The 27947-nt window shown below is 39.7% G+C and overlaps 1 protein-coding gene across 19 annotated transcripts in view; it reads left to right on the top strand.

Annotated features, from left to right (window-relative positions):
• Positions 1–27947, top strand: part of ANKS1A (ankyrin repeat and sterile alpha motif domain containing 1A) — a 112143-nt gene extending 84196 nt beyond the window's left edge. For 8 of the 19 annotated variants that reach the window (XM_083509171.1, XM_083509166.1, XM_083509164.1 and 5 more), the window contains 12 exons: positions 12893–12991; positions 15569–15718; positions 15868–15975; positions 16563–16727; positions 18139–18264; positions 18972–19043; positions 19445–19531; positions 19851–19988; positions 21520–21690; positions 22740–22838; positions 23545–23642; positions 23759–27947. In XM_083509171.1, coding sequence (XP_083365297.1) covers positions 12893–12991; positions 15569–15718; positions 15868–15975; positions 16563–16727; positions 18139–18264; positions 18972–19043; positions 19445–19531; positions 19851–19988; positions 21520–21690; positions 22740–22838; positions 23545–23642; positions 23759–23798 — 1353 coding nt within the window. In that variant the 3' untranslated portion in view covers positions 23799–27947. Of the gene's footprint in view, positions 1–12892; positions 12992–15568; positions 15719–15867; positions 15976–16562; positions 16728–18138; positions 18265–18971; positions 19044–19444; positions 19532–19850; positions 19989–21519; positions 21691–22739; positions 22839–23544 lie in introns of all 19 variants that reach the window. The other 11 variants (XM_083509159.1, XM_083509160.1, XM_083509156.1 and 8 more) reach the window with 5 other exon arrangements.

The following is a 27947-nucleotide window of genomic DNA, read 5'->3' as shown; positions in this document are numbered from 1 at the left end:
CCGCACTGATCCTGTTTTGAATTAAATTTACACTACTGACTCTTAACCTTCCTGCATTTCTTAGGCCTCATGGCTGTGTCTGCCTTCTCATAATATAAATATGCGAATCAAAATCTGCTGAGAAACGATGTGTTGGAATAGACTATTTGTGGGATTTTTCTCACTGAACAGCTGCCACTGGTCCAATCCCATACTACACAATTAGCTGCTTTTTAAACTCAAGTATGTTTCAAAAAACAGTTTGAAACGAGGGTACAATAATTCTAACTAACTAACTATTGGTCATGCCCAAGTCCTAAGGCATGCATACAGATCATGGCCAATGCATTTTTTAAATACTTGAATTCTTTGAATTAATCAATAATTGGCTGTCTCTTAGTGCAGACCCAAGTCATTGAGCCTGAGCTTGCACAGCCACCGCCTGTCATGCACTGCCATTGGCAGGATTGGCAGCAAAAGCAGCTTGTTCTAGGCTTGTGATATCTTACTCTCTTGCTACTTATGCTGCTTTAAATGTGCATTTTGTTTGACTTCCTTTAGTAATGTTTTCTTTTGAAATGTTTAAGATAATATTTTTTGTTTGCTGCATTAGATGTGCATTCTGTAGTTTACCTCCTTTGAAATGTTTTCTTTTGAAATGTTTAAGATAATATTTTTGTTTCCTGTTGCTCTGTGTTGTTTTATTTGACATTTTAATGTAGGTTGTAAACTGCTTTGAGGGTTTTTTCTTTAAAATGCAAAGCAGTATAGAAATGAAATGAATAATAACAATAACAATAATAATTGCAGAGGTAACTTGCATGCAAGAGAATGTTATGTTTTAGCTGCATTCTGAAAAAGTGGAATGCTATTGTGGACATGTCTCTGCATGCTGGTTTTATACATTCCTTACACTTCCTTTCCATCTGCTATAGAAATAAGAAATACTCCTCTTCTGAAACATAACACGCTATATTTAAGGCACAACCATATGTAGTCTCTGGGGAAATAGTTTTGCCCTCATAGTAGATTATTTCCCATGTGAGAAGCATATGTATGTTCATAGTTCCCTGTTCCAAGATACCCCAAGGCCAATAACAAATGCTTTCTTTCTCATGTCCTTCCTACTAAAATGTAGCTTGAAAGTTCTGGAGACTCACACTTGGAAGGAATAATTTGTGTTGAAGGGTTATCAATTGACCACTCGTTACTTTAAAAAAACAACAGCACTTGGAGGCATGACTAAAATTCACAAACCCACAATAAATCTGAATCAGTATGGTTGTTTCATTTTTGCTCAATATATTTTGTAACATTGGCAGTGCTACAATGGTGATCAACTAAGGATTGTCATATGTCACTGGTGTAAATGAAGGGTAAAAAAATTAGCTGTCACTTTACAAGCATTTGTTTGCCCCAAAGCTTCTGATGAATCAAATATAAACTTTCAACTGTCAGCTTTGGTTCACTTCACACTTTTCAAGCATACAATATCTCAGGATGCTAGCAACTAGGGTTCATATTAGTTAAACTGCAGTTAGGAGGGGATGCAAGAAGGACATACTGGGTATGAAAGTTTTACTTCTCATGGTTATGGGAAATGACTTGTACTCCAATTCTGTTCTTAGTTTTGTTTTACTTGACTCACTACGATGCTGTCCGCTGATGCCTTGTGACTATAGGGAATATACTTGACCCTACCCTATCCACTTCCTCTTCTGTCCTCTCCAACCCCCTATGCACCCTCAAAATCAGCTCTGTAGGTTTGAGGAACCCTCCAGAGCAGATTTTTTGGGCACATGGGGGAGGAGAGGAAATGGAAGTCTCAGTACAAACCAGAAGGAATGATGGGAGATTTCCACCATTGTAGTGGCATAGGGAGATGATAAAATCAGTTTTGTATGAATGGAATTAGAAAGGTTTCAATAGCCACTTAGGAGAAAAGGAGTGACAGATGACGTGCCTAATACTTTGAACATACAGATAGGGATATACACTGCAAATTGTAGTTCCAGTAGTCTCCTATTGCTATCGTTTCTTAAGACACTTTTGAAATTTACAAGAACTGAATTATTTAATACTAAGAAGTCATGCTTCTTGAAAGATAAATACTATTTTATTGGAGGAGGAGTCTCTCTGTGGGACACAGGTGTACAGCCTGGATTGCATGGGAAAAGCTTGGCATTGTTGTTATTAAAATTTATATACCGCCCTTTACCACAAGATCTCAGGGCAGGTCACATTTCCAAGTTTCTGCTTTGATTTGGTTGTAGAAAAATAGAGATGTTATGGTCTGAGCTGTACATCCAGCAACATTAGGCACTGGATCAGTTCAAGGGGTATTAAGGCAGTCATAAAGCAGTACTTTTCACAAAAGGCAATTATGGCCACCTCTACTGATCTCCCTATTTGTATTGTGCAATGCAGGGGACTGTTGAGTATATTCTAGGGAATGTTTTGAGGACCATTAATCATTTTCAGTAGATGTGGCCACTAATGCTCTAAGATACCGAGGTTCCATGGTAGACTTACAGGAATACAGAATAACCAATATAGGAGAGATTCCTCAAGAGTGGGATGCTAGAAAACCACAGATTATAAAGCACTGAGGCAAAATAAGTTAAGTATCATAATTTGAGGAGTCAAATGTATACTGAGCAGCTGACATCTATGTTGGTTGATTGAACACTAATCCCATAATTCACACTGTAACGCACACTGCAGAAATATTTTCAGCATCAAATTTACGCAAATCCCCAAACATTCCATGTACTGCATCACAATAAGAAAGATGAGTGGCTGTTATTTTTAATTAGTATGTAACTTCCTTTCAAATGCACACACAAGTTTTTAGTAATTTATGCTGGTCTCTATGTGGTGCTATTTTATAGCCATCATCTCTTAAGGTAGGCTGCAATTTGCTAATATGCAAAAGTCTGAATTTAAATTTAATTGAGCCAGCTAAGAAACAAAAATGTTCTGGTTGAAGCTACATTGCCATTACAGCATAAGATGTTTGATTTTGTTTTAAGGTACATAGCTAGATTTCTTGAGCAGCAGATGTTTTGACAGATTTCCACAGTTGTAATCTTGCTGTTTCAGTTTAGTATTGCTTAGCAGCATGGAGTTATTGGTTCAGCAGTGCCCTTGGCTTGAGGGTATGTTAGGCAGGAGAACTACTGAATAACAATGAAACATCTTCCTTTCGAAGGTTTTATTTTTAAAGTCGGGTGACTCCAGTAGTTCTCACCCCATACCTGATACAGCATTGTGGAAATATTCAGTGACCTTGTAAGCACAGTTAGTCAGTGGTTTGGACTACGTACTCCCAAGAGGCAAGCATGGGCTTGGTTTCATTTTATAGAACACTCTGTATTCCTGTTCACATCTATTTAATTCACTAATGAATGGGAAAACAAAAGTTTAAAAACACCACATTGATAAAGGGTGATATTCATCATAGTGCTAAGGAGATCATTCCATCAGCACAAGTATTTTCACGTGTTTGATTGAATGATTCCTCTCCTCACCCTACGTTCGAATTCAAAGTAAATTTGGTGAGGACATAGGGGGACATGGGAAGAGCAGAGGGGGCCACAGGTTTGTTGAATGTGGCACAAAGCATTTTTCTCATCTTCAGAAGTTTGTGATCATTCTTTTTTCTAATTCCATAATGAAGGTTCCATTAGTAAAGCGTATGGCGAGAGATGTTTGGGACAGTTCATGTTAATGTGGGTTTTAGACCCACTCACTGATCACCATGCACGCAGTAGTGTGTGATATGGCTATACACGTGTACTGAGAATACCAGTCCCAACTTCACCTAAAAAAGGAAAGAGGTGAAAGCATTATGGAAACCAAGTATATCATGGACACAATTGTACGCATATATGTCTACCTCACTTGTTACTGTTTTTGTGTACTTGGTGACAGGTACACAGGCTACTTCCGGATTCCCCAATGTGTTAGTAGTCCTTGCTGCTGTTGTGATGCGATTAAGTTACTGCACAGTATTGCTCATTGTGTTGGAGTACCACTTTATTGCTTATACAACACATTAGCAGCATATTGATGTCATTTGGTTCTATTTCATTGAATTTGGTAACTTCCCCCCAAGCATAAGCTTCTCGATTGTTCTCTGTTCCATTTTGCTTTATTCTGATACAAATTTAGCTTCAGGGATAGCATGTTCAAGATCAATTTGACACAATGACCTCATTCAGAGATAATACTAGGGTTGCCATATTTCAAACAGTGAAAATCCAGACAGAAAAGTTGTTGAGGTTTTCTGACAAATTCACAAAAACCAAAAGTTTTGGAGCCATTTTTAAGGAAAATGGCCCAAAACGACACTGCTGACATGGGTTGCCATATGTCGGGATTTTCCTGGACATTTTTGCAATTTCCACCCAGTCACTGCTTCCAACCGCAGTATTCCGAATATGTAGGGAAAATTCCAGACATATGGCAACCCTAATAATGATAAACATGAACAATCTTGAGCCAGCCTCAGGATCATGCCCATCTATTTCCTGCTACCATCTAGGTGCTAGGAGCTGATTAGAAGCTTTTGCTTCCAAATCTAACTAAGTGCATAACTGGTGGTTATGTTCCATCAACGATTGTGTTCTGCAACAATCCAACTTCAAACCTGTGTTTTTTTAAGATGGCTTGTTTTAACAACACATAGGTAATATTAACCACAGTTTAGAGTTTGGATTAGTGAAAATGGAAGTGAAAGTTTCTGATCTTCAGTTTGAGAAGGGGAAGGGGGAGTGTGGGGGAGGGGGAATGCTGGGAAAGGGGAGTGTGTTAACTCATGGCCCACCCAGAGTTGTTCACATAATGCTAAATCACAGTTTGGCATTGCATCCAAAAGAGGACAAAGTCTGTAAATTCTATGTCCATGAATGTGGTTTGAAATATTCTTGTATTGCTGAAATGAAACTAGGGCAGAACTTTAAAGCAGCCTTGCAAATAAGTTCACAAACATTATCCTATCATAAACTTTACTAGTTTGCTATAGGACACAGAGAGTTGCACCCCTGCTTTAGCCTGTGGAAGAGTGAATTTTGGTTTCTACTGGATGCAGAAGAGGAATGAAGCACTCTGCCTGTCATACAGCATCCCCACTCACTCACCTGCATTCATTCCTTCTCACCTATTGCTACCAGATGAATGCATAAATATAAGGCTGCTTTGAAGCAAGAAAACTGCATATTTAGTATAAAGGTTTTTTTAAAAAGTTCCTTAAGAGCACTAACATTTTGGCTAAATCTCTAATTTTATGCACTGTGTGATAACTGTTGTAAGCAAATGACCTTGCATAGTATGTAGGCATAATAATGGCCCAGACCACGATCCCGGTGGGGTGCCATCGTGGCTCCCCCCCCCCCCGCGCGCTGGGCGCCACACCCCAGCAGGCAGCACGCCATGCCCCACGGGCAGTGCACCACACCCCCGGGATGTGCACCAGCCATGCCCCCGGTGCCAGAGCATGAAGCTCTGCCACTGACTGTAGGTGAATCCTTCTGAAGATTGTGGAGAATGAGACTTGGAGGGGAAAACAGTTTGGAGATCAAAATGGACAGTGTAATTTGTGACTGAGGTTCTAGTTAGTGACCATTATCCCTTCTCAGCATTCCAAAGACAGGCAAACATTTTTATCTGTACATAGCAATACAAATAAAAGCAGAAGGTAGTCAAAAGAAAAAGAGCAAACATATCATAGGGAAATGATAATAAAAACAATAACCAAAATTGTACAGAATGACGCCTGGTATGCAAAATAACAGAAGTAGCAGCAGGAATGAGTAGATGTACCAAAGAAAAGGAACCAAAGCATACCAAATCAAAGAGCAGTTCATCTAGATGAAAACCAAACCATCACAGAGACAGACTTGAGATGTTTTCACCAAGTCTAGCTGCTTTTGGGGAGCTGAGCTTTGGGGTACTGATAGCAAGGAATAGATCTCTTAAATTATTCATGAATGAATAATAGGTGAATGATAGGTCATGATTGCATTATAACATTGTCAAGTAGAAGTGTCAAAACTCCCTTAGATTGAGTAATAGTAATGTCTCTTCAAAGGTTTTTTTTAAAACAACAGACACCCAGATAGAACAGCCCATAACACTTTGTACTACTTTGGTTCACATGATTGCATTAAGAGATTTCCTGCTAGGTTTTGTCTGTCTCCAATCCATCTTGTTATCAAAAGCTTGTAAGGAAGGACCACCTAGTGAACACTTCCCTCTGCTTTTAAATGTGCATCTCCTCTCAGAACCAATTAAGTAAAAATGCCTCTTGCCTCCCCTATGGATTTTCTACCTGTGTGTTCAGTTCTGCCTGCTTATCAGAGAAGCTAAAATAGTCTTTGCCATTTAGTCCCGCAGAGCCATGTTGGGCTCTAAAAAGCAGAGTGGAATTCTCATAGGCAGCCTTAGGGAAGTGCCAGCTCTGTGCTTAGGTTGGAAGCGGGGGGCCTTTTTCAGCAAAGGAAGATGGACATTTCTCAGGGGGAGGGGGGGACGGGACACAATTCAGCAGGGCCAAAGGTATAAGCCTGTAATGATTTCCTGAATATTATGCTGTGCATGTTAAGTACTTTTAGAATGGGGATTCACAGGATACATGAATATGGGGATGGTTCAGGGAACGAGGAATCTCCATATGATGTGCATATTTAAATACTGCTCGATGGTTCTTCGATCTATGATGAGAGAAGTAGCCCTGAAAAATCCTCCCATCAAATTTTTGATTGTGAAAATTATTATTCTCTCCTACTGTGCCCTGAACCAGAGTCCTTTCTGCCCTCCAGCCTCTGCTCCTAAAATAGTGGTACCTCGGGTTAAGAACTTAATTCGTTCTGGAGGTCTGTTCTTAACCTGAAGCACCACTTTAGCTAATGGGGCCTCCCGCTGCAGCTGTGCCACCGCTGCGCAATTTCTGTTCTCATCCTGAAGCAAAGTTCTTAACCCGAGGTACTATTTCTGGGTTAGCGGAGTCTGTAACCTGAAGCGTCTGTAACCCAAGGTACCACTGTACTAGTGAAGTGCTAACTGAGACAATGCTGATCCCAGAGCAAGTGCCTATTCAAGTGGAGCTCTCAAAGCTGCTACTGCTAAAAGAGAGGTCACTTTCTGAGGTCTAAGTAAAACTAGTCTGGGCAGATCATAATGCTTAGACCTTGATTCTTGGCAGTGATAATCTCAATGGGTGTCACACATTTTATGTTAAGGTTTGAGAGGTTTGCTGTACACCAGGATTGGGGAACCTGGTGCCCTCCAGATGTTGTTGTCCTTAGTCCCAACCGGCTTGGCTAATGGTAAGAGATGATGGGTACTGGAGTCATAGTACACCAGGAGGGTCACATGTTCCCCACCCCTGCTGTAGAGTAAAGCCTCTGAAGTATCTGCCTTATCCATGCAGGCAGCAATGCACTTCTTTCAAAATATCCACCTGTTTTCCCCTGGTGCCAAAGGGTAATTCCCATTGCTGCTGCAAGCTGGTGGTGCAGAGATGTGCTTCATTTTGCTTTAATGTGGAGAAGTCTTGCACAGAGATTCATGATGAGAAGCAGCAATGTATGCAGTACTGATTACAGGAGCAAAAGCTAACATTGTACAGTATAAGGGAAACCGTAAGCCAAAACAGTAGTTTTAATGCAACAAGACCTGCATTACAAAGTCTCATTTAAAGCAGTATTATGAAAAATGATAACCTAAATCAGGGGTTGTCAACCTGGTCCCTATCGCTCACTAGTGGGCGTTTCAGGATTCTAGGTGGGCGGTAGGGGGTTCTATGGCACAAGCTGAATCCTCCTTCCATTGAGCACTGGTGGGCAGTAAGAAAATTTTACCATCAAGAAAGATGGATTAGTGGGCAGTAGGTATAAAAAGGTTGACTACCCCTGACCTAAATGTCTTAGCCTTCTGCACTGTAACCTACCTATATATGTGCATTCACCAAGCCTGGTAGTGGCACATACGTGTGGAATAAGCATGAGATTATATGGATTGACTGCACTGCACTGTCTTCCACATAAGCAGTTTTTGCTTAGCGTACAACATTGTCATCCCTATATAGTTGGTATAGGTTTTTTCGGTATTTTGAAAGCACCTTTCAGTAGAACACATTCTGATGCACCCCTTGTCTTGTGTGGAAACTGGAAGCACTTTCTTTGTGGTCCTCCATTTGGGGTCTTATGACACCTATGTGGAGATTGACCTGAGAGGTATCTGAGTCATCTGGTGTTTCATACCACCTCAAAGACAATCAAATTGGGCTTTGAAAATATTTTTTCTCATGTGTATCAGTATGTTGATATTTCAGTCTTTAGAGAGTCACAGAAGTTTCACTGCTGCTTTACTCTTTAAAAGGATGGGTGCAAACAGCTGCAAACTCTTCTGTACTCAAGCACAGTTGGAAAGGTACTGGCTTCCACCATAGCATTTATTATTTTTAAAGTAATCCTTCCAGTTTATCAAAATCTCAAAGGTTGGATCAACATAATGTTGCAATCCCTATAAACTTTTTTCACCAAGATATATATTTTCTGACTGCTTATGTTGGCAGTTCAACAAATTCAAGATGTGTCCATTTTTTGTGTTGCCCTTTAACAAAATATCACTATACTTTGCCCTTTAAAAAACCACAATGACTCAAATGAAATTAATTGTTGTAACGGGGAGCATATATATTGGAGGCCTGGGTTCTTTCTTTCTTTCTTTCTTTCTTTCTTTCTTTCTTTCATTAAACTGAGCAGACCATGTCTTGAGTGCCTTGCAATAAAACTAATTATACTAATTATAATTAGTAATTATAAGCTGTGTGCATGGCACCAGAACAGGCAGCCTCTGAGCATGGTCAAGAGTGCTTTGCCAAAAGAAAAAGAGATATGTAGAGGTTGCCTGCATGGTACAAGGGGGTAAACATCCCTGGACATAAACAGAGGGTTGTATCCAATGCTAGTCACACTCAGAGCTGGATACAACCCAGACTGCCTCACATCCTCTCCCCGAGAGAAGTAGTCAAGAAGTCACCTGCATTGTACAAGGGAAGGAAGCCCATGGGCATGCACTGAGTGCAATAAAACTTACTCTGCTTGCGCAACCTGTGCTACCAGACTTCTGATACAACAAATTTTAGTCTTTATGCCCGCCCATCTGGCTGGGTTGCCCCAGCCACTCTGGGCAGCTTCCAACACACATAAAAACATAATAAAATGTCAAACAATAATGTTTAGCATTAATAATAATAAATAAAGCATCAAACATTAATAACTGGCAAGGTTTTTGTTAAGGAGTGTGGTGGCCATTGAAAGGGGAGGGAGCATAAATATACAACACCTTGCAAAAAATGAGAGAGAGAAATTAGTCATGGTGTTGTCTGTGTGATACACTAAGCAATATGATGAACCTGTGCAGCCTATGCTACCAGACTTCCTCCATGAACAACTGCAAAGCAATGTCTACAAAAGTGCTTTTAGAAAACCACAAACTGCAGCACTTGGATGGCTGAAGTATGTATACAGCCTGTGTAAACATGAACAAGTCACTGAAAAGGGCACTATGTGCGCCCATTGAAATGGACATTTCATTAAGTTCAGAAGGATTTATTTGCCTGTGAGATGTACTAAGTGAGTGTTGTATGGGTATAATTGGTGGTACTTCAGATCAAAACATGCAGGCAGCTTTTGTGTTTTAGAAAATGGCTGTAGCTGCTGTTCATCATGTTAATGTTTACCAACTCAAAATGGAGCAAACATTGAGCTTTTCATTGCAAATTAAGTTATTGTATTAAGATTACAAAATGCCCTTTATTTCATAGGATTGTTTTACGGCAAAAGAGCTAACCATGGAAATTAGTACAGTACAATTTAGACAAAATACCAGTTGCCCTTTTACCAGAATATGTGACATCATTGCAGATTCAATGGCTAATGCAGCTCAATGAAAATACAGAAAAGGCATTGCAGAAATATTCTGGATACAGCCATGTAAAAATTCTCCATTAAACAATAGCCACAGCAAACAAGGCAAGCAAAAGAAGAATCTTGTGCTGTGTTTACTCTATGCTGTCATACAAAGTGCATGATGGCCTACATCAATGTGCAATTACTGCTGTCATTTCATGTGTGAAGAAAATGGTCTGGCCTTGCAGATTCAGCAGATGGCAAATTCACTCTCAAATGGATCTCTCTCTCTCTCTTTTTCTGTTTATAGTAAGCAGCCTTTACAAGGGTTGGTTTTTCTAATAGTCTCCCCTTTATTGATAGAACTGAAGAGGGATATAATTAGTAATTAATGATCACCAGTTAATAACTATTTTTGCCCCTCAGTGGTTGTTGTTTACATGTGTTGATAGCTGACACAAGATGGGAATTTCAAATTGCTATGCCATCATATGATAGTGGGGGTCTTCGTGTAAAAGGAATCGTTGTATGCCTGTGCTTAATATAGCAATAAGGCATCCTAGTGCTTTTATCTAGATCTTCTTTCACTGTATGTGTAAAAATTACTGTAGTACCCTAGGAATTGTCTTTTACAAAAAGGGAGTTCATGTTGAATGTTACCTTTTAAAAAAAATGTATGTGGAAGAATTATACTGGATGCTCACCTTTTTGTGAAGATAAAAAGAAACTTGTTCCTTTCTCTATGCTTTTAGCTATTTATATGTACTTTAGCTCACCTTTTCAGCTCTCTGTTCATTCTCACGTTTTAGTTACGACAAGCACAATAGAGAAAAGAATCACATATAATAGTGTGGGAAACTGTGTCTAGTTTTGAATGTATATATAAGCACTATCTAGCACAATTGGACAGTAGTCTGGGTTAGCTAATCTTATTTGCAAAAAATGAGCTACAAGGTAGCTTTGGTTTTATAATCGCTTCAGTAATGAAAGGGGTGTTCTGGGCTGGATCTGAGCAGTAAGAAAAACAAGATGTATAGTAAAATGGCTGTTGAATATTGCCTTTGCTAAGCACTATGTACTCATTCATTCATTCTTCCACACTTCACATGTGGAGATAATGAGCTTTGTAAAGAGTGTAATGATGAAAGTCACTCCTCTAGAGAGGGCTGGGTTGCTTCCATCTCCATGGAGACGCATGATAGATTACAGTGAAACTGACCTTCCCTGGATTGTTGGCATGCTCTAAAATAAATTCAATTTTCTCTCTCTGGCCCTCAAGGGAATTCAGGCAAAGACGAGCTTTCCATGCATGCCAGTGCAGTGCACTAGCAAAGCTGACTACGAGGAAAGGGCAGGCAGCTGAAGCTGCGTCCAGGTATACTGGATTGTTAAACTATGATCAAAGGGATGACTGATGAAAGCGAGCATGTATGCAATGGGAAGGTCATGTAAATCAATCTACTGAAATTTATTGGACGGAATGAGATGCAGTGGGGCCAGCAGTGAAAGCAGGCTTTGGATAGCCTGAACCAAGCAGCTGGGAAGTATGCAGTGCACTTAACAAAAAGGCTCCTTTGATGCAGAGGCAAGGAGGTGAAAGGGGGGAAGCCTACAGAGAGAAAAGAAGCAGGGATGCAGTGAGATTGCAGAGCAGCAGAAGGTAGCAAGGGAGCCATTGCTGGAGGATCCATTGGTCTTTGCCTTAGACCTTGGGGGCCAGGGTCATTGAGAGTGGGAACAAATAAGAACTTGATGCTTATAAGTGTCCATGACTTCAGATTTCCCCCTTCTCCTATAAAGCTTGAAAAGTTTCAGAAAAGGGCAGTCAAAATGATCAAGGGTTTGGAGCAGCTCTCCTGAGGCAAGGTTGCTTTTTAACTTGGAGAAAAGGCAAGCAGGGGAAATTATGGAGTTATATAAAATTATGCATGATGTGGAGAAAAGTGGATAGGAAAAAGTTTTTCCTTCCTCTCTCATATTACTAGAACTTATGGTCCATTTAGTGAAGCTGAATGTTGGAAGAAAATACTACTTTACACACCACATGGATAAACTCGATAGTCGCTCCCACAAGATGTAGTGAAGGTCACCAACTTGGATGGTTTTGAAGGATTAGAGAATTTCATGGAGAATAGTCAAGACAGCTGTGTTCCGCCTCAACTGCTGTAGGCAGTCTCCCTTAGAATACTAGTTTTAGGAAATCACAGATGAGAGTACTGATTGCACTCAGGTCCTGCTGTGATGATAACCAGATTACTCCTGTTATTTTCATGGTTGTTTAGATTTCTAACTCTGTAATGTTTGCCCTGGTGATGCTATCTTTTGTTACACTGTGTTATGATAACCAAGCAGCAGCTAGTGAGGACCCATGATTTTTTATTCTAAGGGCTCTTGTGATGCTCTCAATTTTCATACCTGGGCCAAGACTGAAGCTGTGATCAAATATTGATTCTGTACACAGGTAATGCCAAGAAAAGCTGGATTATGATCTGTTGTGCGAATTTATTCACTTCCTTAATTCTGCTGTTACATAAGGAAAGCATGCATACCTTAAATCCTGTTCCTCATGCTAGAAAGTAGGCTCCTTCCACCTTGGCTGCTGAGGTTCCATTGAGGTTCCATTGGGGTTTCTCCGCTACATCTGCAAAGCTATCCTCACTGCTTTAAGAACTAGAAACATTGTTTTTAAAATCAAAGCTCTGATGGTGTTTCCTGCTTGGCAGGGGGTTGGACTCGATGGCCCTTGTGGTCTATTCCAACTCTATGATTCTATGATTCCCAGAGTGTTGAAGTCTGTGCCCAAATTCTGTATTTACATGGAGTTTTTGCATGATGCAGAGTTGTGAAACAACAAAGACAATTTTTATTATACAATCAAAGACCTGGTAAAAACAAAAAATATGAAACACAGTTTTTATTGAAATGCAAAGCTGCTGAGCTTCATTTTTGTGCTGTTGCTGAGCCTTATTTCACGTCTGCCTCTTGTCTTCCTACAGGGCAGTAATGTCATGGAAGATCAGGACCTTCGAGAGATTGGTATTAGTGACCCACAGCATCGCAGAAAACTTCTTCAGGCAGCACGGTCTCTTCCTAAGGTTAGAATGAATTTGTGTTTTCACATGAAAACATCATTTTTAGTACTGGAATACCTTGAATTCCATAATTATGAGTGAACAAATAATTTTACAGGAGGAGAAGCAAATAATTGCATTCTGTCATATTAATAGACATTGTAAGGAGAGGGCTTAGTATTGCTTTCCTATTAAGCATGAGTCCAAATAGTGGAGTCAGAATTGTGTCGAAAGATACATGTTTTTGGCAGCTTCTAAGTAAACTGAGTTAATGAGAAGATATCACCAAAGCAGATGCAAACATTGTGAACAAATCTCAGTTTAATCGTGATGAAACTAAGATTAAAGTAGTGATTTGACTTGTGAGAGGTTAAAGACTTACTGATTTCACAACAGGTTTTTCCTCTGTTTGTGTAGACAATGGAGGGCCTCCATTATCCCAGAATGCCAATTGAAATATTTCTATATTTAAATGTCCTTGTCTGGTTCTATTATTGGAAATATAGGGTGTTTCTATATATTACAATTTCACATAGTCTTTTTTAAAACAATGGAACAGGAAGGTTTTAAAGTGAGTGAAGTGGCTCCTCCTAGAATAGACATTTTAATTTTACATTCCAAAACAGCCTGCTTCTTACAGAGCCAAGTAAAGTGGTTTGTTTGTTCAATAGTGTCTGCTTTTTAAGAAGCAAATTCCATAGCAGGAAGCTTACTATGAGGTTCTATATTATGCTTTGCCATGCAGAAAGCTTTTGGTCGCACTATCAATTAAAAGTTCCAGAAGAAGCTGAATTTCTGATAACAATAGGTTTTAACCATAGATCCATGTTGTTACACTGCATGTTTCCCCCTGGTTGAATTCAGTTAATTGCCTGGTGTTGTGCATTGAGCTTGCTCTCTTTTCCACAATGGGTCAATGAAAGCCTCTGGTCATTGTGGAAGAGTGCATTTCGAAGAGTGAGTTTTGACAAATTTTATCTCTTCAGGTTCCTGATCATTGTCCCTCCTTATGCAAGACTGTTCTGGTTCCACCAACAGTCTTCTGGTTCCACCAACTGTTCTGGTTCCACCAACAGTCACTTGCTAGATTAGACCAGTTCCTCTTGGATTTGTTCTACTTCTCTCTGCAATGGTTACTGTGCCACTGACATTCAAAATTTTGATCTATTGCTGACAACTGTACCTTTAGTTAATTCACTTCCAAGCCAACTCACTTCAACTCAGGCACTTAAGTAACTGTGGGCATAATTAGACATTACACGCAAATACATGTATTTTTCCCTACAGAGTACAGCTGTAGAGTGAGTGCTTTGGATTAAAAGCAGTTTTAGGGAGCACATTAGAACAGAGAAGCAGCAGGTGAGGGGGGGGGGAATGAAGAAGCTCCTCCCATTACTCCCATGCTTAATTTCCCCACTCATATTCGCAAAACAGCTTGGGGGGGGGGGGAGGCACCGCCCTGGGATTTCATGCATTCTGTAGTTAGCCCTAGTGGCTCACCTCCACTTCAGGTTGATAATACTTCTACCTCACAGTGAACTGCATAGTTATTAATCACTGTATAGTTGCTACAGCCAAATACAGACTGAGTTACACAGTCAAATGAAAATGGGACGTATCCAATATTCTCTGTCTAATAATGCAAGGGCTCTTGTGCTAGCGGATGATCAAGTTTTAATGTCATGCAACCGAAGAATCCAATTTAACAGCTGCACTAGTGTAAATTTGTTGTGCAACAAAGTTACCAGCAACCCACTTGCAACAATGTTCCACTGGCACAAAATTTTTCCAGCTGAACAAGTACAGTGGTACCTTGGTTCTCAGACTTAATCCGTTCCAGAAGTCTTTTTTTAAAACCAAGGTGCGCTTTCCCATAGAAAGTAATGCAAAGTGGATTAATCCGCTCCAGACTTTTAAAAACAACCTCTAAAACAGCAATTTAACATGAATTTTACTATCTAATGAGACCATTGATCCATAAAATGAAAGCAGTAATCAATGTACTGTACTATAAAATAAATAAAACAGTATTGTAGATGATAAGAATAAAAATTAAAAAATTTTCTTACCTGCACTGATGATAGTCATTGTTTGGATGGGAGGCTTTTATCCATTTTCACAGTCACACAATCAGTCAATCAATCAGTAGCTGAACTGGGATCCACATAGTCACAAAAACAAATTAACTGAAAAAGCCTCAAAACAAAAAATGCAAAATAAATAGCAAAAACAAAAGCACCAAATATCACCTTAGAACACTGCAATTGGACACAGAAGGCTTGAATTACAGTTGGGGGGGGGCAAATTAGCAGCGCAACAGGGAACAGGGGGATACAAATTAGCAGCGCAACAGGAAACACGGGGGGGGGGCTCAAAACAGAGCACGTTTGGCTTCTGAAAAAAAGTTTGAAAACCGAAACACCTACTTCCGGTTTTGCAGCATTCGGGTTCCAAGTTGTTCATGAACTAAGCTGTTCAAAAACTGAGGTACCATTGTATACTGCTAAGTGACTTTTACTGTGGTTTGTATCCAACGTAGCGCTATGTTCACACCTGATTCTTACGCATCTATAACACTTTTTTGTCTTGCTCCTTCTGCAGGTGAAATCTCTGGGCTGTGATGGGACTCAGCCTTCTGTTCCTGTATGGCTTGACTCCCTGGGGCTGCAGGATTATATTCAATCATTTTTGTCGAGTGGCTATAGCTCTATAGACTCTGTGAAAAACCTCTGGGAACTAGAACTAGTAAATGTAAGTTGCTAACCCTATTCAGTTCCAGTTAAGATGAAAATTCTGGTGATTCACAAGGTGAAAGATTGCAGCGCTGTGTTAATACTGAGAAGCCACAATGTAGAAAGTTTTTTTGTAGCATGCTTTTCTGACATTCTCTTTCCCTGCAGGTACTTAAGGTAAATCTTATTGGTCACCGTAAGCGTATAATAGCCTCTCTGGCAGACAGACCATATGAGGAGCCCCCACAGAAACCACCACGGTTCTCTCAGCTAAGAGTGAGTCATCGTTTTTAAGGAAGAATGGGGGGCGGGCTACAGCATTTCTGTCCCCAGTGGGTCTTGCTTTTCTTTCTTCACACCATTTTAATTAAACTTTGTTTGAGATTGAGCACATGCCTCTGGATTTTGGAAACCATTTGAAAGTTTAGAACTCAGTGTAGTGTAGTGTAGATGCTTCAGAACAGTTCCAGGTGGACCTCAAGTCATAGAATAGAAATGCAACATTTATACTTCTGTCTCTACAATGTAAACAGCCCCAAATTAAATCGATTTTCTTCATAATGGATGTTAACTAAGTCTCATTTGAATTTATTGATATGTTTTGTAACATTTAGAATATTATGTATTTTTATAATAAGTTAATGTGAGCCCTTTTGAGTAATGTGCATCGTGGAAAAGCAGGATATAAATGAACTAGACTTCCTTTTTACTGGTTATGTTGACCTTAATGATCATACTAAAACAAAAGGGGGGGGGAGACTGAGCCTTGCCTTATAGTGGCATTTTTATTTATTGGGGGCAAGGTGCTCTGAATATACCCTGTGAAAATCTAATTCTTGTAATGTGTACCACTCTGATTTCAGTGCCAGGATTTGATATCCCAGACGTCTTCACCCCTAAGCCAGAGTGACTCTTGTACAGGGAGATCTGCAGATCTCCTGCTGCCTTTGGGGGATGCTGGAAAGAAGAGGCATGAGAGCAGCCATGACATTGCATCATACCCCAGAACAGAGAGACTCAAGGCACAGGTATTCCATTATTTTTTCTTCTAGAAATTATTCTATTACCTTGTAAAACAGGAGTCTCTAACCTTACAGCTGTTGTTGAGCGGGGCATGGAGGGGCTCTGGTAAACTGGTTGGCTCTGGTAAATTAGAAATAGATTGTTATGCTCTAAGATGGCTACCTGCTCTGGTGAGGATATCTGAGGGGCATGACTGACATTGGTGGGTGGAGGCATGAAAGCCTTGCAGCTGGTTTGGTTTCCACAAGTTGGGAAATGGCACTGTGAAATGTAGCAAGAAGAATCAAAGTTACTTTATGATGGTAGTAGAAAAGGGGGGGGGGAATCTCATGGGAGCTGTAGCACAGTTTCACTGACTGGAGACCCATAGTAGTGAAGTATGGCTGCTGCCTCTGCCACCCCCAATATGGAAGCAGATTTAGTGCATTGCTGCTGATCACCAGTGTTTTATCCTGGAACTGCCACTGATCACTGCTCAGACAGCTGTGCAAAAAGTACTGGTTTTTAAGGCTCTCACTGTGCAATTGCCATGGGGAGAGGTGTCTAGTTATGGGTGTTCCCAGTCTTGACATTATTATAATTGCTGAGATACAGCAGCCAGTTTGTCGTTTATCAAGCTTTGTCTGCCTTTATATCTTGTATGGTACAGTGGAAACATGCCTGCCTAGTTCAAGACATTTTTAGAGGTAGCCAGACACTGCCCTAGTCACAAGGATGGTATTGTGTGATGCTGTTTTGACATTTGTAATAGCCCATGTGAGCCCACTCGCCAGATGAAGTTCAGTTGGCCTTGCTGTCTGCTGCTTTCATAAAACTGATTAAGATAGCAGAGAGACTGTTTCGGCACTAGTCCCCAAACTCTGGAAGACACCAGCATTGCTAGCTTATTAAAAAGCCAGTAAAACCTTCCTTTTTCACACTTTTAAATGAGAACATAAATGTTCCATGGATGCTATGTCTTATATGTGCTTTTCCGGTGATAGTTGTTTGTTTTAATTATAGTTTTGTAAGTATATATGGCTTTGAACTATGTGGAAAAGTGGTTATAAAAACATTTATCCTATTATGCATTTCCCTAAGGCTGTCATCACACTTGGGCCTCCCAGCTGCCTTTGTTTCCCTTCTCTGCTTCCATCCTATTTGTAAGAGATTTATGATTGACAAGTGCATTGTCCATGAGATTCCCCCTCTTTTCTACTACCATCAAAGGTAGTGGGAGCCAAAAAGATTTTCCACCTTGGTTTGTTGGGTTAGGGGCGTCTGGGTGGGTGGGTGGGGGGAATTGGTGAACGGTAGGCAGGGTTGTAGATGAGCTTGGCAAGCAACTTGAGCAGGGGCAGAGTCCTTGGTAAATATGCTCAGTGGAGCAGGCATCCCAGACCAAATTCCGACTATAACTGCAACTTGTGTTTTCAGGAGGAACGCCGTGAATCTAAACTTACGCTCAGACCCCCTAGTCTGGCTGCTGCTTATGCCCCTGTCCAACACTGGCAGCATCAACCAGAGAAGCTTATATTTGAATCCTGTGGGTATGAAGCCAATGTAAGTATATTCTAGATTCTTAGACAAATTAAATTAAGGTTGATAGCCATCTTCAAATATCTAAAGAGCTGTCACATGGAAGACAGAGCAAACTTGTTTTCTGGTGCTCCAGATGGGAGGACTCAAGCCAATGGATTCAGATTACAAGAAAGAAGATTCCCACTAAACACTAGGAAGAAGTTTTCTATGGTAATAGCTGTTCAACAGTAGGACAGACTACTTCGGGAGGTGATGGACTCTCCTTCATTGGAGGTTTAAACAAAGGTTGGATGGCCATCTGTTGGGGGATTTTTAAGATGTAATTTCTGCATTGCTGGTCTAGATAACCCTTGAGGTTCCTTCCAACTCTATAGTTCTATGATTCTAATTCATCTGGTGCGTAATCTTGGTTCTTCCTGTAAAACATGGATGAGGAACCTGTGATCTTCCAGATGTTGGACTTCAGTCTCCATCATCCCTGACCGTTGGCTATGCTGACTGTGGCTACTGGGAATTGCAATTCAACAAGATTTGAAGGCAACAGATTTCCCATCTTTGCTGGAAAGCATGGGCCTGCCACTTACACAACAGCTTTTACTTAGTACAGTTTGGCCTTATCCAGGCAGAAGTTTATAAGACTGCCTGGTTCCTTTTGGAAGCAAGAATATCTTTTGGGGTACAAATATTTGTGTTAATAGTTGCTGCTACTGTTCCCCCGTTTCAAACAGTATCTAGGTTCCATGTTAATCAAAGATCTTCGAGGGACAGAATCTACACAGGATGCCTGTGCAAAGATGAGGGTAGGTGTGCACTGTGTAAAATCAAAACTTCTGATACCAGTCTTGAAAAATAAACTGTGTTGTGTAGCTCAAGATTTGGAGATTGCCGCAAGCACAAGATATAACAGCCAAACTACAAAACTTCTAAATTTCATAATTGCCCTACAATTATCTGTTACTTTGTTTTAGTCAACTTGTTTGGCAGATATGTTTTCAGCTGGTATGCAGTATTTACTGCTAGGATGTATGAAGTCTGATTGTACCTTGTTGTAAATATATTATATATATACTCCACTGAATTTTCATTGCCTTGAAAATGCATCTTTAAAAACCTAGCATAGTTCTTTCAAAACCTGATTAAAAAAAATCTTGCCTGTATACTCCATCCTGAGAAATGTTTTAATCATGCTTCTTTTACAAAGAAATCAACAGAGCATATGAAGAAGACCCCAACTATAATATTATCTATCACTTACAAAGGAGTGAAATTCATTGATGCATCTAACAAGGTGAGGACGATCTTAAGCTCGTAGTTAATACTTAAAATCTTGAATGTCAAATGGCAGTGACATCATGGAAATTAATCTGTTATGCAACTACCCATTCCTTATCAGTAAATACATCAAAATGTCATGGTAAATCCTGTAAGAATTGCCACTAGAGAAGTTAGGTAGAGATTGATTTTTCCCTTGTATCAGTTTTTCAGATAGTGCTTGTCTGTATTTGGACGCTGCTTTTGTTGCTGAAAGAATATGTCTTGGAGTAGACATACTGAAACCAATGGACTGAAGTTAGTCATAGACAAAGCTTTTTGTTTCTGTTTGGCAGAATGTTATTGCTGAGCATGAAATCCGGAACATCTCTTGTGCTGCACAGGACCCGGAGGATCTCTGTACATTTGCCTATATCACAAAGGACTTGCAAACTAGCCACCACTACTGCCATGTCTTCAGTACCGTTGATGTAGTAAGTAATGTAGAATATAAATGGCTTGATTCTTTGTATTTTGCCTTGCTAAAAATAATCTGTAGGTAGTTGGTTTGCAGCAAAAAGCTTTTGGAATGCTGGTAATTCATATACGCAAACATGGGGTGCAAGGATTTAAGCAACATATGCTGGACTTTCCCCCAGAGTTTCTTTGCCCTGAATGTGAAATGGCTAGCAGTCCTGGTACTCTAACACATTTAAAAATCCACAGTGCTTTCTCTACAAAATATAGGGTATAATGTGTAGGAAATGAGAAGTAAATACTGGATGTGTATCAAATGTTTTATATTTGGATTTTAGAACTTGCATGATAAAAAAGATTTTCATGGCAGAGCTATGTATGTTGCACAGAATTCTGATGTATGTTTCTGCTTTTTGTTACAATCCTGGACATTAACTGCAGCCATAGGCAACATAGTGGGGTTGGGGGAATAGAGTGTCTTCCCATACAAATTGCTCACCTCCCATCCATTCCTTGATTACTTTTGGTTACACAGTAGAAATACTTTTCAAATTCACTACCCCCAAACGCACTTTGCCCTTTCTGTGCCCTCATCAGTATTTTTGTTCTGGAACTGCCACTAATCACTGCTCAGAGAGTTGTGCAAAAAGTGCTGGGTTTTAAGCCTCCCAGAAACTGTTCAATTGCCAGGTCAATCCACAGTTAATAATCCAGAGGGGCTCCTAAATCCTGAGAGCAAGGCAGTTGTGCAATACCAGTACTAGCCTCACAAGGCTTAGGGAAGTAGCCTGTCTTGACTGGGCAGAATCCTTTCTTTCCTGTGACTGGTGTCAGCCAGCCCAAAGTCACACAGAATAAAGGGATAACTTTAAAAGGTACCCCTCAGAAGCTGTTTGCTCAGACAAACTTGGTATTTCCACAGTGGCTTTGCTTTCCAAAGAAGGGTTGGGTGGGCTCTAGATGACTGTAGATCTCTGATCCTCCATCCACCTTACAGGTACTTAGTGGCCAGGCTATTGAGTCATGTCTGCTGACTCTTGAGATATTTTCAAAGTGTGCTGTTACATTTTGCTTTAGGGGGATTTTATTGTTTTACCTGGTGGTGGTGGTGGTGGTGTTGTTTGGTTATATCTTGTATAATATTTTTGTAAACCATTTCGATATATTTTTCATATTAAGCTGTATATAAGTATATGAAATAAATGAAGTTGGGAGCTTCAGCTCACAGCTTCCCCCTCTTTAGTCCATGTGGTGGAGAGGAGGATGAGGGCAAAGCTAGAATTCGCCGACCCTGGACTGTCATTTGCTCTAGCTCCACCTACTGTTTGCCTCCCAGTCTTCTGCCCTACCAGTCCCAATGGCCATCACTACCTCATTATACAAAATGGGGCTTATTCCCTAATTTTTACACACAGGATTGTGATATAAAATGGTCTTCAACATACCAGACAGCACTCAGCACTCATTTTGTTTGTAGAAACAGACTAGCATCATAACTCTTGGCATTACTTTATGAAGTAAGTTATACTTTGTGTTTCTTTTCTCAAGAATCTAACATATGAAATCATTCTGACATTGGGACAAGCATTTGAAGTAGCCTACCAGCTGGCCCTCCAAGCCCAAAAATCAAAACCTCCAGGTGCTTTGACAGCTGAAATGATAGAAACAAAATCTTCAAAACCGGTGCCTAAACCTCGAGCCAGCATGAGGAAATCAGCAGTACGTATGTTAAAAGAACTTTGGTTCTTTCCTGTAGTTATGCTAGTTTTTAACACGATGCCTCACCACAGCTGATTTAAAAAATACTGTAAAAATACTGCATTGAGCCTTTTCAGGTAAGTAAGATAGTTAAGAGCTAATTAGCTGAGCAAGTAACAATGAGACAATAGAAAGAACTGCAAGTTACTGGAAAGGCTTAAAAGTATACTAATACAAAGATTTACCTTTTTATTATACATTCACTATTTTGACAAGGGCCAAATACCAGAACTGCTCACTGAAGTAAATCAGAGTGTTTGCTCATATTTTTTCCTGAGTTAACTTGCATTCCTCCTGCGTGGTAATCCTGTGTTTTGTCTTGACAATGCTGATAGTTTGAAAGTGAAAAAAAAAGATGGGTAGTGGATGGGAAATACTTTCGCAGAAAAGGATTCTCTTTCACACTACCATCTCATGAGGTGGATTCATGTGTCTGATTGAAGTAGTAAAGTCCTAGCTTACATACCACTGAATGACAAAGGTCTGCCTGCCGTGAGGCATTTCTCAACAGTTCTAGACAACATAGATATTAGACCAAAATCTGTTAAGTTAAACATGTTACATGCAACCACTGCTTGGCTGAAAACTGTGCATGATAAAATGGAATAAAATGAGAACCCATGAAGACGCAGGACAGTATTTTTGCTATCAAGACTGTTTGTGCTGTAAAGTTGTTTTCCCTCCAAAATTGTTGCTTGGGCAGCCTACAGGCTATATTGACACCCTAAAATGAATTTACTGCTTTTAGAACTACTAGTTGCTGGTGCCTTGTGCACACAGGCTTTCTCTCTTTCTTTCCGAAGTTTCCTCTGTAGGACTGACAGAAACATGTAATCAATGACACATTTACTGAGTAGTTAGTTTCTTTTTTCCAGCAGTTCCCATAAAGTGTCCTTGTCAATCTAGCAAGGAAATAAACATACCAGAGTACTGGCCCATGTGCTCTCTATCCTTGTTGCTCTCCTTTAATGTTACCTTTTGTCTGTGTTTTGCTTGCTCCCGTTCCTCAGGTGCCGCTCCCTCCCGATAGTCGCTGTTGTTACTGTCACACCTGTACTACACACCGTCCCTCCTATCTGCCGCTGCAATCTGTTAGTCAAGGAGCTAAGGTCTTTACCATTCTTGCAGTCACATGTCTCTCGTTACAAACGTTTTCTGTTATCAAACCAACTCACATTCAGTGATTCCCTCATTCTTTCCCCTTAGTTTTGCTGCTCTGTCTATGTTCCCTTCTGTCTTGACCTTGCTAGGTTAATTCATTCAAGCTTTCCTATACATTACACAAGAGGCGTTTCAAGGACAAGCTTGTAACACTTCTCACCAGCATAAAATGTTTCTTCAGTGCAACATTTGCCGAGTTTTGCCGTATTAAAATCAATTTAACATTCAAGGAGAAGAGTTCTGTTGTCTAAGAGAATATATCAGATCATAAAAACCTAACCTTAGATAGTTGAATATAACACTTTAAACTCCAATTAAGCATTCTGTTTCTAGTGAATTTCAACAAACTGCTACCTTGAATTGAGAATTGATTTGGGCTTAAACAAAATTTAATTTGTTCTTTTTCCAAAATGAGCTGTATCTATTTCTTTAATCTGAAAAAGTGGTCCAAGTCTTTATGGTAACATTTTAAGTGGTAAATACCTGTACATGTGCACATCCTCTGCTTTAAATACTTTTTAAAAAATCTGACCTAGGCAGTTGCCTCCCAAAGCTGTCTTTGTACAGAGCTTTTAAAAATGTATCCAGGTTTGCCTTCACATTTTCAAAATGAGCAGCTTGGCTGATATGCTCTCTCCTTCTAATGTTTTCTAGCTCGAGCCATCTGAAGTGGACCAAGACTCCCAGTCCCATGCTAGTGTGTCCTGGGTTGTAGAGCCCAAGCAGGATTCCAAGAGGACCCTCAGCACTAAGTATGAGACTACTATCTTCTGAAAACAAATCCTGCATCCATCCAGTCTAACCGTGCCTTTGCAGTCTGATCTGTCTGCTGTTCTAAATCCCTCCTTCCTTCCATTGCTGACACTAGGTGTGGCACCATCAGAGGCAACAGCACTAGGATACCATAGACTAAACAGCATTTTGTATCTGATCTCTTCTGAACGCTGTGAATACTCCTAATGGAAACAAGTGTAACTCACTGAGAGAGCTACCTGTTTTAAATGTCTGTGAGGTGGGAGAAATGAAGCCTGTAGGAGTCAAATATGTGGATTTCAGAAAACACCCAGTGTTTCTTGACTTTCTCTTCATTTTGACACTGTGAATTTGTGGGGTGAAGTAACACTCCATAGGCCTTTTCTATTTATCATTCTAAACCTTGGACTGTTCTACAACTTTGGTCTCATATGTACATGCTGTCTCAATTTAGATTTATACCTCCATACTGAGTCATGGCCACAAAACTGTTTCCAACAAGTAGCACTCTTCTACTTATCGTCTCAGAAGACACTAACCACTGTGATACTGCTTGCAAACCTCTTGCTCACCAGATTTCCTAGCATGGATGCTGCTCACAATCTTTGCTGTCCTTGGATATCTGAATGCATGGTATAATATAAAGTTCTACTTGGCAGTGCGTCTGCTCTAATTAAGCGCTTTTCCTTTTTCCTAGGAGTTAGGCTTGGTATATTTAAGAAAATGCCAAAAAGGGATGTTTTCAGCTGTTCATTAAACATGATGCCTTTTTAAAAAATCGTTACCTGGAATTATCACTCTCTGTTCAGGTTAACCAATCTGCTTATAAATAATAATTTTGAATTGATTCCCCCCCAAACGCTTTTTAAAATTGAAACTTTCAAAGGCACGTTACTAAATTGTACACAAAGACTGACAATCAAGGGTGTGCTTTTGCTGTAACAGAACACAGTTCCCCTTTAGAAGAAAAGGAGTCAAAATTTCATGCAAATAGCATCTCTTTAAAAATTGCTAAATGTAGCATTCCAGGCACACTGACACTATCAAAATATTTGCCATTTATTTTTCTTCAAGCAGGTGAGCAGTCTGTTGTATTTGCCTTATTACATTCTTCAAATGGCAAACTTTACGTAGCTCATTAAACAATGATTGCAAAGAAATATTGTATTAGGAGCAGCTTTTGATAATAAGGTTAAGGCCTACAGAGATTATTTCTGATATTGTTAGAGTAGAGAAGTCACTATATTAGACAAAGGTCTCAAGCAATTTTTTATCTCTCTCTGTTCAGAGAATAGGGTCAGCAGTGAGACAGTTGTTGATGATAGGTGAGGTAGGGCCAGATATCTGCCCACTGTCCCTGGAATTATGTCCAGGAAATTATACCAAATTGTAACTAGGTACAATTATAGCAGTTGAAGAATTCAGTCTCTTTAGACTACTGCACATTTGAGTGTTAATAAATATATCTGTGCTTTGCTTTTATTCTCAAAAAGCAAACAGTTATTTCCCTAATATGAATAGTTTTAATCTCTGTCAGTAAGTTGCAGGAGTTATTGGTGATTTTTCTCTCTCCTGAAAACCAGATAACATAGTACATGTGCCTTTTAATGGTAAACTATCCAAGAAGCATCAGAGCAGTTGGTTATGAACAGAGGGCATCCACCATATGGCTATAAAACACACAAAGCTGTGGCCATTAACTTCTCCATCACTGTAACTGAAGGCTTCCCTCAGTAGTTTTACATGAATGAATAGCTCGTTCCCTATATTTCTTTCCATTAATATTGTCCCCATTCTGTTTGCCTTCTGCCAAGCTGAACAGCAGACATCCGCGTTCTTCCATGGAAATGTAGTAAAGGGGCAGAGCACTAAGAAGCAGAGAAACCGTGATGTATGAAGATCAGCACCCGGCTCTGGGATATGTCCTTGGCTGCTCATTAAGGACTTCCAGAGTTGAGTGAAAAGAGATTCCAGCTACAAGCTGACAAAAAGCAGTATGTGTTTATAGCAAGAGAATGAAACATCTGAGGTTAAGAGACTGATGCTCTGATTTAAAACAGTGGTGTACATGCAGCAATATTGTGAAATCCACAATTTCAGCATAACATGTTGTGTTGATGAAAGTGGAGAATCTTAACTGTTAAAAGAAAATGTGAATGTGCCTGTCTTACAGCATAGGCTGAGTGGATGCTAGAATATTAAGCATTATACACTTGAGGTTGCTAAGTAGTAGACAAAGATTCTGAAGTCACTGCAATATTAAACTTTGAAGGTACTGGCAACTGTGAAGGTACTGTACACCCTTCACAGCTGCAGTGAAACAGGTGGGAAACAGGGCGTTTTTAATAAAAATTATCAATATTTAACCCTTCATGACCATTGCTGAACTGATGCCTGGTACAAGTGTGCTTTTACTGCAAATAACTCTTATTATTGCAGTATTTCTTTTCTGGTTAAGTACAATTTTGTCACACATTTATGTATACATTGAATAACTGGACTGTAGCTCCATGCATCTCATTCCTGTACCATATTTTTGAAAATGTGGTTGTGCCCTGATGGTTTGGGATTTTTAAGTAGTTAATTCACTGATTAGCACTTTTTATACTAGTTCATAATTTAAGTATACTTAGTATATCAGTTTCACAATATGAAAAAGATGTGGAGAATTTTGGGCATTATGCTGAAACAGTTGTTTCTTGTTCTACTCCACCCAAGAATGACTGTATGCTTCACATAGAGTATCACAGTCTCGAACACTGGTTTTGGCTATGGCTGTGACATATACATCTTTCTATAGCCTATCTGAGGAAGTGCAAATAAGTCTGTGTTAGCTTGTGGTACCCTGCTATTTTGTTAATGGCTTGTTTCGACTTCTGTATCTTTAAAATGTAATTTAGTCTTATTCCAGATGAAAAGGTATCGAGAAAAAACCAAATCATCATCCCAAAGGCCTGGCTTTGGAAATAATTGGTGGATGAATTTTGGAAATATTAACATTCCTTTATATTCATATGTGAACGGTATGCTGGTGATGGTTATAAATACTGAGGTACTTATAATTGTTGTGAGAGAATGCACACTGAACTGTTTTGCTATAGAGAGGATAGCCTTAGAACATGGTGACAAAATGAGTGAAAGCTTCCAACTTGCTTCTTCCAGTGATCAGGTGCTTCCTTTCTCAGAGTTTACATGGACATAGCAATATCTATGACAGTATCTCCTGCTTAGGCATTCTTTATAAGAAGGTAATCAAAGCCATTCTGGTCTGGACTTTTCCTATGAATTTTAGTTATTCCTGGGCTCCGAGCAGTCTGAATACTAGTACAATATTTGAGATTCTTGCCTCTCTGTGGGATTTTGCAGCACACTGAGAAAAGTGCCCTATATTCCTGGCACTGAATGCGTTTTGAGATCTTCAATGAAAATGCTGTTGCTGTTCAAGCACCAACCTATGCTGAAGCGGCATCATCAATGCTCCCCCCCCCCCCAGTGCTCCAAATGTTTCCCTTTTCAAAAAGATGTATGTCTTCTGTAGACTTCTTTTTATCTTTTGTGTCCAGGAGAAAACACTATAAATGTTAAGGTGGCTGAAGGAACTGCTCCTTAGCTCTTGAATGGGAAATCACGTTATTAAAATCAAACTCTTGCAATCTTTTTATTTTGTACATGCCATTGTTGGCTCATAGGATATGGCCTTTTTGACTTTCTTAGCTTGAGATGAAAATCTTATTTGATTTCTGCCCCCCCCCCCAATAAAAGAAATTCTAGAGCAGTTTAAGAGTTGTGCTGCTCTTGCAGACCAGATATCTGAGGGTACCTCACTTTTTAAAATAACTTATACACTCGTGAAACTAAAATGAGTTGAGTGATACCTCACTCCTACATTGTCTCCTTTTGCATGATCAGTATGAATGTCAAGCAGCAGGAATTTCCGCTATGCTTGCACCTGAAGAGGGCAGGTCGATTCTTGGTAACAGGCAGTTTGGTTTACAATGTAGACACTCCTTTGCTAATTGTGATGTATGGCAGTGGGACTGATTTGTAATAAAAATGTTATTTAAGCTGTCTTTGTATTTTGATACTTGAACTATTTCCTTTTTATTTTCTGTATATAAAAATTGTTAAACCTGTCCAGTTTTTTGTGGTACCAAACATAACCAATCTGTGCAACAATATAGACTGACCTCACTACAACAAGGCGAGACTGTAAATATTCCTGGGCTTCCAGCAGTCGTTTTGTTGTTTGTTTTTCATAACTGTATGACTTAGAGCAGACTAAATTAATAAAATTAGACACAACA

The sequence above is a fragment of the Podarcis liolepis genome (assembly GCF_965112155.1).
Source record: "Podarcis liolepis genome assembly, chromosome: 6".
NCBI lineage: Eukaryota > Metazoa > Chordata > Lepidosauria > Squamata > Lacertidae > Podarcis > Podarcis liolepis.
This window is presented reverse-complemented; position numbering and strand designations above follow the sequence as displayed.